The 19398-nt window shown below is 55.5% G+C and overlaps 1 protein-coding gene across 3 annotated transcripts; it reads right to left on the bottom strand.

Annotated features, from left to right (window-relative positions):
• Nucleotides 1–367: 367 nt before the first annotated feature.
• Nucleotides 368–17321, bottom strand: LOC116940360 (neurotrypsin-like). Of its 3 annotated transcripts, none has more exons than XM_032950116.2 (14): nt 16934–17321; nt 14059–14107; nt 11805–11958; nt 10146–10324; nt 9435–9576; nt 8534–8733; nt 7627–7768; nt 6275–6504; nt 5593–5671; nt 4887–5012; nt 3080–3252; nt 2409–2558; nt 1696–1906; nt 368–973 (listed from the first exon to the last, which is right to left on the bottom strand). In XM_032950116.2, exons 1-14 carry the CDS (start codon nt 16976–16978, stop codon nt 721–723), a joined length of 2133 nt encoding a protein of 710 aa, XP_032806007.2. In that variant the 5' UTR covers nt 16979–17321; the 3' UTR covers nt 368–720. The 3 variants fall into 3 exon arrangements, with proteins under 3 accessions (XP_032806007.2, XP_075921873.1, XP_032806010.2); XM_076065758.1 differs by having other exon boundaries at nt 368–970; XM_032950119.2 differs by lacking the exon at nt 4887–5012.
• Between the last annotated feature and the right edge of the window lie 2077 nt (nt 17322–19398).

Below are 19398 nucleotides of genomic sequence, written 5' to 3'. Positions count from 1 at the left end.
CTCGTGAACCCCTGATTAGTGACCCATCAGCGCCATAATCAGGCCTGGGACATGCGAGGGTGGCGAGTTGCACGTGCAAGCCGCCGGAAGCGGCATCTTCATCGTCCACCTCGCCCGTCATCTCAGTGGGCCTCGCCGCTGTCACGTGACCAACTCGTCGTGTTTTATAATCTCCATCACTGAACACGGGACACACCGCATCCCCACCCCCATCATCGGGGAGCGGTCTCGGCATGTCCGACAGGGCAGCGGTCTAGCGTGGTTGGCATGGAACTTGGCGCAAGGAATGAAATGGCCCACCCCGCCCCCCAAGCGGTCCCACCCCCCCTCCTCCCTCTCCTCCTGCTGCCCCCCCCACCCACCCCCCTCTTCGTAGCCCGGCGACTGGGCCTTCCAGTCCGTGGGCCCCGTGCAGGTGCACCGCCTGCACACTCGATAGCTACGCCACTGCCGAACAAGTCCGGATCCTCCACGCCGATCCACCATGGCGTTGAGTCATCGACAAAGCCCGGCTCAGAATCACCATCTTCCTGACTCCGGAATCCTCGGCGCCAAAGTCGGAGGCGGCATTGACGGGAATCGTGGCGGGTCACGACCCCTGACCCCTCGCGCTCTTCTGGCCCACGCGGAGGTGTCGGGTCAATCCCGGCAACCCCCCACAGAGTGTGGTGGTGGGGGGTGCCCCTCACCATCCACAACCGCGGGCCCCCCTTAGTCGCACTACTGCAACGACTGTATGGCCGTTACGCGGTGGATCCAAGCGATGTAACGCGACACGCGCGTGTACACGCCGGGGGAGTCGCGCTCCCCACAGCCGTGGCCCCACGACGTCACCGCCGCCACCACCCAGCGGCCCCCCCCACCTCCGCCGCCGGGGGGGGCGTCCGCTCCCCGCAACGACTCCTGGCACGAGAGGGGCCCCCCGCTGTCTCCTTGGCAACTGTCACCAGCTCCTTCTCCGCCGCCGCTGCTGCTGTGATCGATACAGAGGGAGGGGGGCGCGGGAGGCTGAGTGGCACGACAATGCACTTCTGCTGGGAGGGCTTTTCAACCATACTTCACTGTTCTGGTCAGTGCTGCTCAGTGCGGGTTTGGTAAAGGCTGGGAGAATAGTCGTGGGAGTATATTTGTACAGTGCAACCACTGATTTTGCTGCAATGCCCTCGACGACCCTACAACGCAGCTCCGCAGCAGCAGCAGCAACCGATGGCACCTGCAGGCCTGAGCTTCCTCGACGCCCACAGGAAGGGAGTTTCGCAACATCTGCATCGTGACCCACCAACCCTCGCTGCTGCGTCCGCAGTGCTGGGTTACGGGCAGCCACGTGCAACGCAGCCGCCACCACCTCCAACATTGGCCGCAAGAGACGTTGATGCACACAGCACAAAACCGTGACATCGGGGTATGGGTGTGTCGGGCACTGTTTCATGTACACTTTCAACGCACTCAAATACCATTACGGAGTCTATAATGTGTACTACGTGAAGGGTTTATGGTGCATTTAAAACGTTTATCAAATGGAACAGAATTCCGTTATGCCGTGGGTTACTTTTTTTTGAAGCCGCCCGTTCCACCGTCTGTGCCCAGACGTACGTTGGCATCACTCACGCGCGCACTTGCCCCCGTGCCCTTCCGCCCCTCCCCCACCACCCCCACCCCACAGCGAGCGCACGAAGGGCACGCGAGGTCTCGTACCCGTGCTGCATCGTCTGCTGTCGACCCCATTGGCCGCCGACCCTGCCGTTGTCGGAGGCGTCACGGGGGGTGTCCGTCGGGGTCGGGGGTCGCGACCCTCGCGCGCACACCATGCGGCCGCCCTCGAAGCGGCCCCCATACCGCAAGCGGCACAACCGCCCGGGCAGCACCGACACACGCGCCTCCTGCAGGGTGCGTGCGTACGAGCGGCCTGGGGGGTCGAGGGAGCCGGGGTGGGGGGGGGGAGCCGGGGTGGGCAACGGAGACCAGGAGGGGTGGGGGCACAGAGGGGTCATCACAGGGTCATGGCGAGGTCTGACGAGGAGGAAAGAGGGGTGAGAGCAGAGGACAAAAAGTATGGGGAGAAGAGATAGAAATAAGACAGGAAGAGAGAAGGCAGTGAATGCATAAGAGAGTTTATGAGAGTAAGGGAGAGAGGGGGAGATAAGAGTATGGGAGAGTGGAGAGGAAAAATTAAGGGGCGAGCATGAGAGTGTGAGATAAGACAGAGAAGAGAGCGCTAGGTCAAAGGCAAAGTTCAGAGAAGCATAGAAAAGAGATGGGAGAGAGACAAGGGAAATGGGAGAGCGATAGCTGATGATAAGAGATGAGACAGCAGAGATATCAGAGGCAGGGAATGGCAGAGAGAGAGAGAGAGATGAGGTAGCTGGAGAGAGGGACAGGAGAGATCTCGAGGGCCAATGCCAGCTCACCCGTGTCGCCCCAGCCCGTGATGAAGCACAAGTGGTGGCGGCGCGACAAGTGCTCCCGCCGGCTCGGGAGGCACGCCGGCCTCACCGCATCGCTGAACGGGACGCACGTCCCTCCCACGGGGCCTCCAGAGCCCTCCGCTCCATCTGGGCCTACAGGGAGATGCAGGGTCACAGCCTGACACGGCTTCCCTCGGATACTCTACATAGACCCCCCCCCCCCACCACCCCGCTTGCTATGAGACAGTGTGGTTGTAGTGGGGGAGCGGTGGCGCACTGGTTAGCACAGCGCACTACGGAACTGGTCGCCCGCGTTCGATTCCTGCTCACCCGTCATGGGCCTCCCTCTAGCTAGACTCATCCTATTTGTTTTTAAAGTGATTTGTTTACCTTTGCTATACTTTGCACTCCTATCGTGTTGCTTGTATTGTTTGTTGTAATGTTGTGACCCACCCCTACTCGCCACCTGTTAAAGACGAACTTTGTAGCTTATCAGATTCCTCCAGTATAAATACATATTCTGCTTCTGATTCTAAATAAGTACCTGGTGCAGTGCGGCAGCACTGGGGAGACAAAGGTGGTGGCAGCCACCCATTCCACCGTGTGCCTTCACCATGAGTGCTCGCCGACAGTCTATTAGAGGCTACACGGGGGGATCTTCGCACGCGCGTCACCTGTGTGCAGGGTGGACACGCGCAGGAGCGCGATGTCGTGCACGTGCTGCGTCGGGGAGTAGCGCTCGTGCACCACGATCCGCTCGACGCGCAGCTCCCGCTCGGCGCGGTCGCGCACCAGCCGGTGGTGGTCGCCCACGCGCACCGTGTAGAAAGCGCCGCCCGTGCCGAGCCTAACGGGGCGGAGGGCCACACCCAGCGGTGGTTACACCACGGCCGGGTCGATGTCAAGAGGTCGTCGGGCCCGTATCCGTCGAGGCCACCGTCGCATCTCATCGTCAACTGTCCTCCACCGGGTCGTGCAGCTACTGCTGCACGGTCGAGACATGCACGCACGTGACTGTGCACGTGACTGTGCACGTGACTGTGCGCGTGACTGTGCGCGTGCGTGCCCTTACCGTGCCGAGCGGGGGGTCACGCGGTGCGGTCACCGAAAGAGGATTTTGCTCGTGCTGGTTGCGTGCGGAAGTTATCGTTTCAGTATTCACTCAATGGCTCCGCTGACTGCACGGGGTTTTCTTTGATTGCCGTCTCGAATTAAGTTCTCTTTGTCGTGCAGTGGAGACTGCTGCCAACCTTGTTCAAGGGCAGACTTCAACACCATTTTTGTTTTCATTGTGCAGAGCGTAAACCTATTCATGTATCCCTACAAAGTATCTGGAGATGCCGTTACATAAACGTGAATTGTATAGCATCGTATAACGTAATCATGAGGGGGAAAAAAAGTAACAAAAATTGACGATAAAAATGTTTTAGCCACGTCTCCAACAAGCCAAGGTCAAACTGTCCGGGAGCCTCGGTTTGGCCGCACAAACCCAGCGGGAAAGGCGAGGAGTGGATGTGCGCTGTAGCGACACGTGCGCTGTAGCGACACGTGCGCTGTAGCGACACGTGCGCTGTAGCGACACGTGCGCTGTAGCGACACGTGCACTGTAGCGACACGTGCGCTGTAGCGACACGAGCGCTGTAGCGACACGTGCGCTGTAGCGACACGTGCGCTGTAGCGACACGTGCGCTGTAGCGACACGAGCGCTGTAGCGACACGTGCGCTGTAGCGACACGTGCGCTGTAGCGACACGTGCGCTGTAGCGACACGTGCGCTGTAGCGACACGTGCGCTGTAGCGACACGTGCGCTGTAGCGACACGTTCGCTGTGCCACCACCACAAAGCTTCCCCCCCCTCCCCAACCGCCGCCGGGGTCTCATCGTCAATCCACCGCCACTACGGTGAATTTGTTCCACTGCCTCTCTCTGAACCAGTCGTACAAGTTCCACTGCCGCCGCTGCGGCTGCGGTGGTGGTGGCCAGCAGAAGTGCACCGAGGGCGAGGGGGGGGGCAATGGGGCAGTTTCCACCCCCTACCCCCTCCATGGACATTCTTAGATGTGCGTCGTACGTCACTGGCCATTTTTTGAGACGTTTTTTTTTCTTTCTCCACAAAAATGTGGAACTGCATTCGTTTCCGACCTCTCGGCAGGGAAACAACGTGGCCCCTGTGCAACGTTTGGCTGGGTGCGCCACTGGGCGGCCAGTTGAGCCACGTGACTCCTGCATGCGTACCCCTGCGGTCATGCCGTACGGCTCTCCGACGAGTTTTCCGGTTGTTCGGCACGATGTCTGTCGTTTCAGCCCACGTCCCTTCACGAAGCTCTCCCGAGCACGTTTTGCGAAACGTCGGACATCGCGCGGGACAGCGCGGAAACGCGTCCAAGAGCTGGCCACTCCACGGGCCATCTGCAGGGAACGTCCCACAAAGAGCTACCCCCCCCCCCACCGCAACCCCCTGTACCCCCCCCCACCCACCCACCGCTTGAAGCAGTGCGCAGCAGTGAGGAGCCAGCAACTGCTGATGAGCGTGGCTCCGCACAGGAGGCGACTCTCGGTGTGGGGACCAGCGCGCACCCACACCGAGGCCTGCCATGGCCAGCCGCCCCTGCGCACACGGCAGAAGGACGCACACACACACGTGTGTACACACACACACACACGTGTGTGTGTACACGCACGCACATGCGTGCATTCATTCCCACGTGCAAGCAAGCGCCAGCGCACGCATGTACACATTCACAAGTACAAGAACGCACCGACATACGTGCAGACATTCAGCGGTACTCTTAAGATAAAGTTCCCCCATAGAGCGTTAACACAAATTGTTGGGTCAAGTGGCGTCAGCAAGCAACTCTGAAGGCCGGCACAGCACACGAGGGGGCGAGTGGCCAGCACCACGCCTTGCCGCCCACCTCGCGGCGAAGTTTACTAACCGCATCAGGTACTCATTTAAGGCTGAGTGGACCTAGGAGAGGCACATGGATCGGTTCAGAAATTCGTCACTGCCGCTGGCCATGAGTGGGAATCGAACTCAGGTGCCCGGCTTTGTCGCGCAGTGCGTTGACGACTGCGCCGTCACTAAACATATGCACTTACTCACACGGACGGTCACACGGACGGGCACGTGAACAGACGGACACCTTAGCAGACGGACACGTGAACTAACAGACGGATGCGGGCTCCACCTGAGCGACTTTGTGCCACCCACGATCCTCTTCCTGCGGTGATTGGCCAAGCGCCGTCCGCACAGCTCAGAGAGGGGACCTCGGTGTGGCGGAGGGGGCATGCGGGGGGAGGGAGGGAGAGAGGGGGGGGCAGCACCGATCACATCGACTATTCAAATGAGCTCCCCAAAATTCAGAATATAAACGTCACCAAAAGGGGGTTGCTGTTTAAAACGCGCGTCCCAAGCCAGAGGAAATGATAGGAGCCGATGCTCCCCGAATAGAAACACCAAATACAATGAGTTGACATCACCACCGCCCCCCCCCCAATCCTACCTACCCCATTCGACAGCCCCCCCTCAACCGCCCACTCTCACTTCACCCCTCTCACTCCCCACCATGCTACCCACGCCCCCCTCGTTTCTCGATACCCTGGCCACAAAGCCTCCCTTTAACTTCTCCCCTAAACCCCCTCAACTCTATCCCTCCACGCCTGCCAATTCTATCGCACCCCCCCACTCTACCTCCCTCTAATTCCCACCCGCACCAACTCTACCTCTCCCCCACCCGAACCAGCACTTCCTTCCCCAACTCTTCCTTCACTCGTCCCACACCACCCCCTGTACCCTCCAACTTTCCACCCACCCCCACTCCCACCCACCCACCCCCACTGCCTCCCCCCCCGCCCCGTGCCCCTCACTACCAGCGAGCTGCGCAGCGGCGTCCCCGGGGTGGTCTCCGAGGCGCGCGGGCTCCGCGTGCTCCCCGCACACCACCCCGGCGTCCTCGCTGTGCCGGCAGTTGTGTTCGTGGGACGCGAGGTGGGCGCACTGGCCCAGCGCGCGCTCCCAGCCCGAGCACTTCACGTTGTCCAGGTGGATGGGGCCCGAGCCCTCCCCGAAGAACGCCATCCCCAGGGCCCGCGCGGGGCCCCTGCATGGACGATGAAGAGGGGAGAGGTGGGGGGGGGGGGAGATGATGGTCACCGTCTGTGTTTGGGTCGCAGGATTTGGTCGGTCCCAGTATTTTGATAAATAAAAATGAGAATTCACTCCGTTTATCCAGGAGAGCCACGCTTAGATGCATGACTCGTTTTCAGGAGGCCCCTGCCACTACATTGCGTTTTTATATTAAGATGTCATCAGACAATTAATGACGAGTTGTGTTTGTGTTGAAGTGTTAAACTATACACTGCATACTTTTGATAAGAGGCATCGGCTGTTTGGGAACGATGTCCGAGTTTGGTCTGTGGCAGAGGTGGCAACACCCAGCCGGTAAAGGTCTCTTGGCGGGACTCCGTCAGGCGGAGAGGAGGACACGGGGATCACGTGACGCCTTGGTGCATTGTGTGCAATAGAACCTCGTTAATCATCATAATCACGAGCCGGATGAAGGCCTCCCAAAGCTGCCACCACCTTTCACGAACGCAACTTAATGGGAATATATTGACAGAGGGGTGGTACGTATATATACAGCATACACACACACACGAATGTGCACTCCTACATGTACACGTGCGTAGTGTAGTGGTTAGCTGTGCTACAGGCCAGTTAAATTTTCAGCTCTCTGCCAACATCAGTGAAGAATTTTTAAACCCGGTTCTGGGCCTCCCCGAGGTCGACCCAGCACTCAAGTGATCACCTCATTGTAGTGTTTAAACTTCGAAAACCGGGAGAGGACAAAGGCGGACGGGCATGACCGCTATCCACCCCACACCCTCGTAGGCTCCCCGTGCCGCCATGGTGGCGAGATGTTAACTACCTCGCCTGGTATGGAGGAGGTCGTGGGTTCGATCCCGACCCTGACGCCTGCTGTATATTTGGAGTTCGCATGTTCTCCCCGTGGTCGCGTGGATATTTCTCCGGGTCTTCCGGCTTTTCCCTCCACATATAGAATAATTTAGATACTGACATACATTTCCACGTGATGATAAGGCCACTTCGTTGAGCTATCATAGCTCAGTGGGACCTTGCCTGGTAAAATAAAAATAGTTTCGTTTTGGAGTTTGGCTCATTCTGTGACGGCTACTGGAGTGGCTCTGTGTGGTTCACGCACGGTAGGCCCAGCTGCGTGCACACCACGGCTGCGTCCTTGTCGCTCCAGCCGTCGTCACACACGGTGCCCCACTCGCCGGCCACCAGCACCTCGACGCGGCCCTCACGCCAGCCCTCGCCCTCCACCAGCCGCACGGGGGGCCCTGCCTCGCACGCGTCGCTCACGGTTACAGGTCAGCGGTCGTTTTAACGGTTACTTTTAATTGGTCAATTGATATTGCCGTATGTTAATTATATGACTTAGTTATCCAGCAGAGCCACGCTGAATCGTAGGGCGCGTTTTCAGGAGGGTGATGCTGCTGCTGCACCTCTGATTAACACGGTTTGGCTATGTACGGTGCAAAATAAGTTCAACATATATACATTGGGGATTTTATTCTAAGATTATTTTCAGCCGATTAATGATGAGTCGTGCTTATTACAACAAAGCGTGGGAGGAAATCGGAGCCCCTGGAGATAGCCCACGCATTGCACGAGGAGGCAACGCTCCATCCCCGTACAGCTGGAAACAGATGGCAATTAGTCCACCTGCTGTACCGCCTTCTCTTCCTGGCGAGCCAGGGGTACGGGAAGGGAGTTTCACAACAACATCTGTGCGGTGATCCACCAACCCTTGCTGTTGGATGAGACAGCCACGAGCTGCAGCAGCAGCGGAGCCGCCACCACCGGACAACAAAATCGAATCACGCGGAAGACCAATGACAAAGATCCCTCGTGTAGCCTTAACAGACTGTAGGGGCAAGTGCTGTTAGCGAGCTGCACCTGCGAAGGCCGGAACGGCACACGAGGCGGTGGGTTGGCCAACACCACGCCCGGCCGCCTTTGTCTCCCTAGCGGCTGATGTTTACTACGCACGGCACAAGGTGCACCCAAGTTGCACTCCCTCAACCCCGCCCGTGTGAATATACCGAGCGCGGGGGGCTGCGTCTCGGGCCCCCCCTTGCACACGACGCCCGCGTCCTCGAGGTGGGAGCAGTCGTGGCGGCCCCACTCGCTGTGCCCGCACTGGCGCAGCGCCGACTCCCAGCCCCCGCACGCCACCTCATCCAGCAGGATGAACCCCGACCCGGGCCCGAACTCCAGCTCCCGCGACACCAGCGCCGTCCCCCTAGTGGCGGTGGGGGAGGTGGGGCGGGTAGGGGGGGGGGGTGAGGGGTTGGTGGTTGTGTCAGTGTTGTTGCTTGGTTATTGTTACGTTCGTTACCCAGGGAAGCCTCACTGAGTCTCAAGACTCTTTATTCGGGAGGATGCTGCCACGTTTTCACAGTCCCGTGCAAATATTACTCTGTGCAATCCCTATTGAGTAGTTTTCGTTGTAAATTTACTTTTAAATGTGGCAAATGTGATTGTGGTGGTGTTGGTGATAGTGGTGTTTGTGGTGGAGTAGTTCGTGGTAGTGGTGGAGGTGTTAGTAGCGGTGGTGTAGGTGTTAGTGGTAGAGATAGTGGATATGGCAGCGGTAGTGGTGGTTTTGGTAGTATAGGTGGTGGGGAGTAATTGTGGTGGTGGTGGTGTTGGATATGCTGGTAGAAATGGGCGGTGTTGGTAGTGATGGTGGTAGTGCTGGTGGTAGTTGTGATGGTAGTGGTGTATCCTGCTGGTGACAGTGCTGATCACGGCAGAGAATGATGGACGAATAAATGGATTAATTTATGCTGCTGATGATTATGATGATTACTTAAGAGATTATGATGATTGCTGCTAATACTGGCTGGAATAATTGGATTGATAATTGCCGATGATGATGATCGTGATGATGCTGCTGCAACGGATGATGTTGCTGATCCTGCTGCTGTTGATGTTTCTCACGGGAGGCCGAGCTGGCGACACACCACGGCCGCGTCGCGCTCGTCCCACTGGTCGTCGCACACGGAGCCCCACTCCCCCGCGTGGTACACCTCCACGCGGCCCTCGTGGGGGCCCGAGCCCCCCACCAGCCGCACCGCGCCCTCTGTCACCCCGCGGGATCAAGGGGCATGGGGGATGAGCGGTCGCGGGGGCAAGAGAGGTCAAGGTGATGAGTCTCACGTCTTTGTGACGTAGTTTCGGTTTGATCAGCATTATCGTCACCTTCTATTGCCGGGGTGCTTTGTTTTTTATTATTGGGGCGACTCGTTTATTCCGTCCCATTTGTATTGTCTGTCTCGATTGCATCATCTGTCACGCATGTTCTATCCATTGACAAGGCGATGCTATTTCTAAATATACAACTTTGGATTTTTACAATTTCTAAAATCGGACCGCCAGAATGCCATGCGGTGGGCGTGCGTATTAATAGAGGAAGGGCGGTCACGAGGGGAAGACAATGAAGCTTCAGCGCCTCCACTTGAACAAGAGCAGGGAATCCACAGCACGGAGAGCTGGGGAAGGGAAGTTGCTGGAACAGACGATGGGGGCAGCCCTCGCACTGAGTGGAGGCTGACATGGGGGATTTGCCAGGCGTGTGCAGAGAGCGCGTGGAGGGGAGTAGCCCGAGTATTGTGGGGTGAGGGGAGGGGGCGGGGGTGGGCTGTCCCTCACCGCTGTGGGGGTCGCAGGAGACCCCTGCGTCCTCGCGGTGGGAGCAGTCGTGCTGGCCCCAGGGCGCTCGCTCACACTCGCTGAGCGCGAGCTCGTTCCCCGTGCAGCCTCCCTCGTCCACCCACACAGGCCCCGCGCCCTCGCCAAACCGCGCCCAGGTCCATGCACGCACCCGGCCCCTGGGTGCACGGGGAGCGGGCGGGTGGATGGGGGAGACGCAGTGGGGGCAGGGTTAGGGGGCACGGGGACGTGGAGGAGGAGGCAGATGTGGAGGAAGAGGAGAAATGGGAGCACCGAGGGAGATGGAGGAGACGCAGGGAACGTAGGGACATGGAGGAAGAGACGCAGGGTCGCAGGACATGGATGGGGAAAATGATACCTATAAGCACACGAGGGGCATGAAGGGGGGATGAGGAGGAATTCCAGGATGAGGAGACACGGGATCATGGGGATACCGAAACATGGAGAGAATACTGGAAGAGACAGGAACACGAGGACACCAAGTACATGGGGATAATGGATCGTTATATACATAAACACAATGTGGATGTGTGTGTCGTTTGCTTGAGGATGGGCTGATCGTTACACGTGCGACTTAAGATTCTCGCTCAACATTTTCCTGGATACGCTACTCGGGGATGGCTTGGTTAAGGATTATCGGTGTAAGGCACTATTCATTAGAGTACAAGGTAGGTATATCGATTGAAATCCTATATAATTTTACTCCATATTCCTATGAACCGGTTTATTAAAAGAAAGCTCCATGCCCTTATAGGTTTCGCGAACCAATGTTAGGGAGTCAGATCGCAGGAATGAAACGCGTGTGTCGTACACCCTCCTCCACCCGACATGGCCAATGAAGTAAAAGTTTGTCCCGTGAACAAACGCGCCAACGTAATTGCCCCGCTTCACCCTCTCCGTCCCCCCGTGTGTAAGAGTGCGAGGTGCGAAGCGGATGATCGCTCTCCAGCACGCCGGGGGTCCTGACCCAGCAGTGACACACTACCAGCCCGTTGGCTCACGTTACGACTTTATTTAATTGGCTGTGTCGGGTGGAGGAGGGCGCAAGACGCACATTATACTCACGCGATATGACCGCAAAAATCATTAGCGAAAACACATGTATTTATTAACCACCGGTTTCACCAACACAGGACATGGGCTATACATGGCGTCCGTCGCCCGTTCCTGCCCCAGGCTGCGGGATTGACCTCTGGGTTAATGAGTCTCGACGGGCCCCTTGCCCCTAACCCCTCAAGCTCCCCCCCTCTCCCCCCCAGGCCTCCCTGGAGTGGTCTAGGGGCCCAGACTTCCCCAGCAGGAGGCGATCCTCATTGGTGACATCATCGCAATTAGGATCTCTGGGCCGCGATCAATTCCCTGAAGTGGAACTCTGCTGCACGACGTGGGAGGTTAATTAGCGGAGCGCGACGTCACCGATCGCTCAGGGGCGGACCGCGGGGATGTGTGGTGGCGGTGACGTCATGTGGAAGAGATGGTGGTGGTGGTGGTGGAGTTGGTGGCGGTAATTGTAGTGATGCTGCTGATAGTGTTTCTGCTGATGATGCTACTACTGATGATGCTGCTGCTGCTGCTACTGAGGATTCTGCTGCTACTACTGATGATGATGATGCTGCTACTGCTGTTGATGTTTCTCACGGGAGGCCGAGCTGGCGACACACCACGGCCGCGTCGCGCTCGTCCCACTGGTCGTCGCACACCGAGCCCCACTCCCCCGCGTGGTACACCTCCACGCGGCCCTCGTGGGGGCCCGAGCCCCCCACCAGCCGCACCGCGCCCTCGACCATCAACCCTGCACCGTCACGCACGCATACAGCAGAGACCACTCCCCAGCAGGCCACCCCGCCTATACAGCCTCAATAAACTGTTTGGGGCAAGTGCTGGTGAGCCATCACCGATATGTGTATGTATTGCATGTGTGTGTGCATTGTATATGTGTGTGTATGTTTTGCATGTGTGTGTGCATTGTATATGTGTGTATGTATTGCATGTGTGTGTACATTGTATATGTGTGTGTATGTATTGCATGTGTGTGTACATTGTATATGTGTGTGTATGTATTGCATGTGTGTGTACATTGTATATGTGTGTATGTATTGCATGTGTGTGTACATTGTATATGTGTGTATGTATTGCATGTGTGTGTACATTGTATATGTGTGTGTATGTATTGCATGTGTGTGTACATTGTATATGTGTGTGTATGTATTGCATGTGTGTGTACATTGTATATGTGTGTATGTATTGCATGTGTGTGTACATTGTATATGTGTGTATGTATTGCATGTGTGTGTGCATTGTATATGTGTGTATGTTTTGCATGTGTGTGTACATTGTATATGTGTGTGTATGTTTTGCATGTGTGTGTACATTGTATATGTGTGTGTATGTATTGCATGTGTGTGTACATTGTATATGTGTGTGTATGTTTTGCATGTGTGTGTACATTGTATATGTGTGTGTATGTTTTGCATGTGTGTGTACATTGTATATGTGTGTATGTATTGCATGTGTGTGTGCATTGTATATGTGTGTATGTTTTGCATGTGTGTGTACATTGTATATGTGTGTGTATGTATTGCATGTGTGTGTACATTGTATATGTGTGTGTATGTTTTGCATGTGTGTGTACATTGTATATGTGTGTGTATTTTTGCATGTGTGTGTACATTGTATATGTGTGTATGTATTGCATGTGTGTGTGCATTGTATATGTGTGTATGTTTTGCATGTGTGTGTACATTGTATATGTGTGTGTATGTTTTGCATGTGTGTGTACATTGTATATGTGTGTGTATGTATTGCATGTGTGTGTACATTGTATATGTGTGTATGTATTGCATGTGTGTGTACATTGTATATGTGTGTGTATATATTGCATGTGTGTGTACATTCTATATGTGTGTATGTATTGCATGTGTGTGTACATTGTATATGTGTGTGTATGTATTGCATGTGTGTGTACATTGTATATGTGTGTATGTATTGCATGTGTGTGTACATTGTATATTTGTGTATGTATTGCATGTGTGTGTACATTGTATATGTGTGTGTATATATTGCATGTGTGTGTACATTCTATATGTGTGTATGTATTGCATGTGTGTGTACATTGTATATGTGTGTGTATGTATTGCATGTGTGTGTACATTGTATATGTGTGTATGTATTGCATGTGTGTGTACATTGTATATATGTGTGTATGTATTGCATGTGTGTGTGCATTGTATATGTGTGTATGTATTGCATGTGTGTGTACATTGTATATGTGTGTATGTTTTGCATGTGTGTGTACATTGTATATGTGTGTATGTATTGCATGTGTGTGTACATTGTATATGTGTGTATGTATTGCATGTGTGTGTACATTGTATATGTGTGTATGTTTTGCATCTGTGTGTACATTGTATATGTGTGTATGTTTTGCATGTGTGTGTACATTTTATGTGTGTATGTTTTGCATGTGTGTACATTGTATATGTGTGTATGTATTGCATGTGTGTGTACATTGTATGTGTGTGTATGTTTTGCATGTGTGTGTACATTGTATATGTTTTGCATGTGTGCATGTATCGTCTCTGGATTGTACTGTCCATGCAAGCAAGTGGGCAAAGGGGCAGGACGCGTCTCTGGGTCAGAGGTCATGAATGACGGACCGAGGGAGATGGAGCAGTGGGATGTCCCACCTCTTCCAAGACGTCTGGTCAGCGTGGATTGAGAGTCGGTCAAATACATTTTCAGTCGGGGCTTTCTAAGAAGCCCCATCTAGCGGAGGCCCTTCCAACAGAAGTGGCACGAGCAAGTCAAGCCACCGTACGACTGCACCTTTACCTACACACGTGTGCGTGTACACGTGTGTCTGGCTGTCCGTCCATGCGGGGTCGGGTCTTACCTGCGCGCGGGGTCGCGACCCCTGGCTCCAGGGCCCTCGTCCGTTGCTCCTGGGCGCAAGGGAGAGTGGAGAGTGAATGGGGGACAAGGAGGGGTCAAGAGTGAGCTGTGGGGGAGGTCAAGAGAAGTCCAGCTTGATGGGCGGTCGGGTGGTGGTCAACAGGAGGGGAATTTGCGGGGGGGGGGGGGACAGTCGTGATAAAGAGGCAGACGCGTGTTTATTCACGCCAGCCAGCCCCTGAAGTCAGCGAGATGAAATTCGACCACGCTCTGACACCCCCCCCAGCCCCCCGTGCCCCCCACCCCCAGACCCCAGTCTACACCGCTCCCCCCCCCCCGGGGGTGCCGAGTTTCGGCTGAGCCGCGGAAACCCCACCGGCTTCGCAGCGAGAGAGGAACACGATCAGGGGTGCCTTTAAGGTGTCTAGTAACGTATGTCTAGGAATACCGGGGCGCGTTATGGGGATTGGTGGAAATGTGTCGTTAAATTTAGCGCATCCCGAGCTGGGGGCTTCCAAGACGTGCAGGGGGAGGGATGATTGTGATGGGAGCTACAAACGACATTCGGGGAAGATTTCACATTCCCCCTCAATATCAGGGAAAACACTTAGGGTGCGTTTGTGATGCATGGGACTCGCGGGGTAGGGCAAGACCTGGGGGGTAGGGCAAAACCGGGGGGTAGGGCAAGACCTGGGGGGTAGGGCAAGACCGGGGGGGTAGGGCAAGATCGGGGACCCTCACGGTGGGTGGGATGGGGGGTGTAAATGGTGGTGGCAGTGTTGTTGATACTGATGGCTATGTGGGGAGTGGTAGTGTAGCGGTTAGCGTGCTGCGCTACAAACCCAGCGATTCCCGCTCACGGTCAACACCAGTGACGATTATCTGAACCCGTCTTGGGCCTAACCCAAGGTCGACTCAGTCGCAAATGCTTAACTGATGGCGATGGTAACTCACCCCTCGTGTTCCGTACTGGCCTTCATAGGTGTTCGCTTACAGCACTTTCCCCGAAGAGGCTGCTAAGGCAATACGTGCGATCGTTGTTGTTGGTATTGATAGGTAATTGTGCTGCTGGTAGTGGAGGTCTTGGTTACCATGTTGATGGTGTAGCTGTCGATTATGTTGGTGGGTAGTTGTGGTTGTTAGTTGTGGTTGTAGGTAGTTGTGGTGGTGATGGTGATTGGTTGTTACGATATGATAGCCTAAGTTATGCAATTCAGGCTGTGTGGGATAGTCCGCGGAGACAAACTAGACTACGACTCAGGTAAGGCCCACTGAACTATGTCCCTTTTTCAGAAGCGACCTGGCCACAAATGATAGCTTTACGAAGTGACTCATCACGTGGAAATGTACAGCAGCAGCCAAAATACTCTAAACGCGTGCTTCTAAATGTGGAGGAAAACACCGAAGTGTCTGGAGAACAGTCCACGGGGAGAGAGACACGCAAACTCCAGATATACAGCAGCAGGCGTCAGGGTCGGGATCGAGCCCACGAGTCCTTGTACACCAGGCGAGGTAGTCAACATCTCTCCCCCCCGCGGTACCCCGGACGGCAAGGGCACCTGGGCCCTGCGGGAAACCGGCAGCGTGGGGATGCGGCCTTCATCCAGCAGTGGAGAGACAATGGCTGCAGATGATTGTGAACATAAGTGGAGCGGTTGAGAGAGGAGGAGGGGTGGGATGGAGGTAGGTGGGGGACGGAGCAATGAGTGGTGGTGCCGAGTGTAGACGGAGCCTCGTGGGAATTTCAAAGGTCGAATTCACGGCGAGACGAAGAGGGGTGGGGTGGGACTTGGCCGGGGTGAGGAGGAGGGTGAAAGCGATGTATGAGTATCGGGTGTAGGGAGTGGGTGTGGGGCAAGGTGTGTGTGCGTGCGTGCAGGGTGTGCGTGTGGAGCGAGGTGTGAGGGTGTACGATATATGTGTGGGGGCTGTTACATTGAGGAGGGAGGAGGGGGGGGGGGGGTGCGGGGCCCGGGGCGAATCCCACTGCTGCGTGGACCCCCAGGACGCCTTCAAACTAAACCGGACGTGTCACATCTGATATTGACGTCGAAGCGCGCCTCCGCCTCACCCCCCCACCTCCCAAAGCACGGGGCCCGGGGCGATCGCCCAGATTCGCCGTACCCTCGGGATGGCTATGCGCACAGGTTAGAGTTGTTTAACGATAACCGGTAGCCGTTTTCATAATCGTTGTACCGGTTTTATTCACCAGATTTTGTTACAGGCGGTTACCGGTTATAAAAGAAACAAAATATGTTAACAGCCCCAGTTTAGGTGTGGGGTGGTGGTGGGGGGTTACGTCTGGGACCCACGTGCTGCTGCTGCTGCTGTCTCGGCCTCACTGCGAACCGCGCGTGCAATGAGGGTGGGGGAGTGACGGGAGGAGGAGGCGCGGGGGTAGTGAGAGCGGTAGGCCAGGAGGGTTTGGAGTGCTGGTGAATGGGATGGTTGTGTTGCCTGCTACCGTGTTGTGTTTGCTGTTGTGACTTTGTATGGCTGCTTGTTGTGGCGTTGCTGTGCTGTGTTGGTATGCTGCTGGCTGTGGCTACGTCTCCGGTTGTGTCGTCGGTTTTGATGCATTTCTGGTTGTGTGTCTGCGTGGTGTTGCTGGCTGTGTGTTGTTGTGTTGCTGGCTGTGTGTTGTTGTGTTGCTGGCTGTGTGTTGTTGTGTTGCTGGCTGTGTGTTGTTGTGTTGCTGGCTGTGTGTTGTTGTGTTGCTGGCTGTGTGTTGTTGTGTTGCTGGCTGTGTGTTGTTGTGTTGCTGGCTGTGTGTTGTTGTGTTGCTGGCTGTGTGTTGTTGTGTTGCTGGCTGTGTGTTGTTGTGTTGCTGGCTGTGTGTTGTTGTGTTGCTGGCTGTGTGTGCATCGCTCACGCACCCGCAGTATCGCCAGCAGCGCGCAGCCCAAACCCAGCAGCCGCATGGCGACTCGAGACGCCGGCTCCCTCACGCTCCTCAACTCCCGCGCTCCCTCCTGCACTCTCTCTCCCCAACACTCCCCGCTCTCCCTGCACTCCCGCGTTCATGCACTCACATTCTTTCTCGCTCTCTTCATCCCGCACACTTGCTCTCTCCCCTATCATCTATCTTGCACACTCCTCTAACTGTGCACTCTGCTCTCTCCGCTCTCTCCTCTCTCTCCACCTCTCCCCTCTCTCTCCTCACTCTCCCTCCTCTCTCTCTCTTCTCTCTCTCCCCTCTCTCTGGCTCCCCGTGAATGAGCTCCGCGCGCCCGGCGAAACAAAACAGCTGACTGCTGGTGACGTCACTGCTTCGATTTGGGTGCGGTCCCGACCAATCATAGCGCAGTGGGTCGCCCCCCCCCCCTCCTCATCCCCCCCCCTCCTCACCCCTCCTCCTCAACCCCCTTCATCACCTCTCACACACTTGGGGCCATCCCATTCCAGCAGCCCCCCCACGACCCCCAAACAACATTACATCACCCCCCCCCCCCGCAGAACAGAGCCGTGCAGGGTTCACAGTTCGACTCCTCTCGCGAGGCGGGAGAGGCAGCGACCCTCCACCGAGCCGCAGTCCGCCCCCTTACACCGAGGGGGTGGAGGCGAAGAGAAACGCTGACCCCGGCTAAAGGGGGGGGGAAGGGGGCAGAGAGTCGATGGGGGGGGGGGGGTCAGAGGAGGAGTCACGAGAGCGATGTCCCCTCGACTCATGCCATCCTCACCGACGTCACCCATTCATTTCCAGCAGTGATTTTTGTTTTTATTGCGCTGAGACCCCGGGTTAATGATTCCGCAATCTAAACACAGACTGTGATCGCGGTGGCCGTGGCGGTGTCGCACCGAGTGACACAACAAACAAGGAGGGCGGCCTCCACGTGGCATGCGCCCGGCACGTGACACCCGTCCAAGAGGCGCCAGCTGATCGATGTCACCCGAACGTCGCCCTCGCTGATGTCATCCCAGCGCCTATTGATGCGCATTGAGACGTGGGTTCATAAAGCACGACGATGATTATATGTGTAACAAAATATGTTTTTTTGTTCTTGGGGAGTAAGTGTTATTTTCTAATTGCTTATGCTTCAAAAGTACAGAAAATGGATATTATTTCCCACGAACTTTGCATGTGGGTTCGATCCCGACCCTGACGCCTGCTGTATATTTGGAGTTTGCGTGTCTTTCGCTCTCATCATTACAGTGGCTAGGAGATGTTAACTACCTCGCCTGGTATGCAGGAGGTCATGGGTTCGATCCCGACCCTGACGCCTGCTGCTGTATATTTGGAGTTTGCGTGTCTCTCTCCCCGTGGTCGCGTGGATTTTTCTCCGGGCCCTCCGGTTATTCCCTCCACATTTAGAAACGTGCGTTCAGAGTATTTGGCTGCCAATAATGTCCACGTAATAAGCCACGTGGTTGAGCTATCAATTGTGGCCAGGTCGTTTCGGAAGAAGAGCCGTGTAGCTCAGTGGGTTTTATCTGGTCAAATAAAAAAAACAGTTGAATAGATGAAACTTACAAATGCCACCCAGCGCCTATGGGTGCGCGCGCACTGAGAGCTGCTGAGCGTCGCGTTATAACGAAATGTGTCGGTGCAAGAGATCTGACCGCAACTCTCGGCGCAGCGGTGGCCGTGTCAATGAAGTCACTGTGAGTGATGTCACCCAGTGACTCATGTTATACGCACCGAGATTTGTGGCGACAACTGTGCATTATGATAATGATGTCTGACTAGGGTCACCTTGATGCCAGCAAGTGAATTGTTTCTCATAAACATCCGTGTTTGTTTGTAGTGGTTGCACCCGATTCAAGAGCCGGATGGCTCACAGGGCTATACCAAAAAATAAACTAAATAAATAAACTGATTATAGGAGTGGTGGTGATGATAATGATGGTAGTGCTGATGCTACTGCTGGTGATGATGGTAATGATTATGATGTCACCCTCTCAGATGTCACCCACATGCACGTTACATTGATGATGACAATGGTGATGTTGCTGGTGATGTAATGATTGCGGTGATGCTGCTGGTGATTCCTCTGCTGCTGGTCATGATAGTGGTGATGTTGCTGGTGATCCTGCTGCTGGTGATGTTGGTGCTGATGATGTTAGCAATGCTTCTGCTGCCGACGATGGTGGCGGTTACGGTCACGTTTCAACGTCAGATTTCACCGACGGGCACCCTGAGATCATTGACGCTGGTGGAGATGATGCTGCTGCTAGCACTAGCGGTGATGATCGTGCTGGTTGGTCCTAGCAATGATCATGGGTGATGTCCCTCCTCTCAGATGTCACCCCCCCCACCCCACCCAGCCACGTGCCGTCACGCACGCGAATTCTCACCAGAATTATCCCGGTCTCTTGGGACCGCGCATTCTATTCTCGGAAT

This window comes from Petromyzon marinus, chromosome 8, assembly GCF_048934315.1.
Source record: "Petromyzon marinus isolate PM22_M1 ecotype Great Lakes invasive population chromosome 8, UKy_Petmar_22M1.pri1.0, whole genome shotgun sequence".
NCBI classification, from domain to species: Eukaryota; Metazoa; Chordata; class Hyperoartia; order Petromyzontiformes; family Petromyzontidae; genus Petromyzon; species Petromyzon marinus.
The sequence above is the reverse complement of the archived record's forward strand: the minus strand, read 5'-3'. Positions and strand labels throughout refer to the sequence as shown.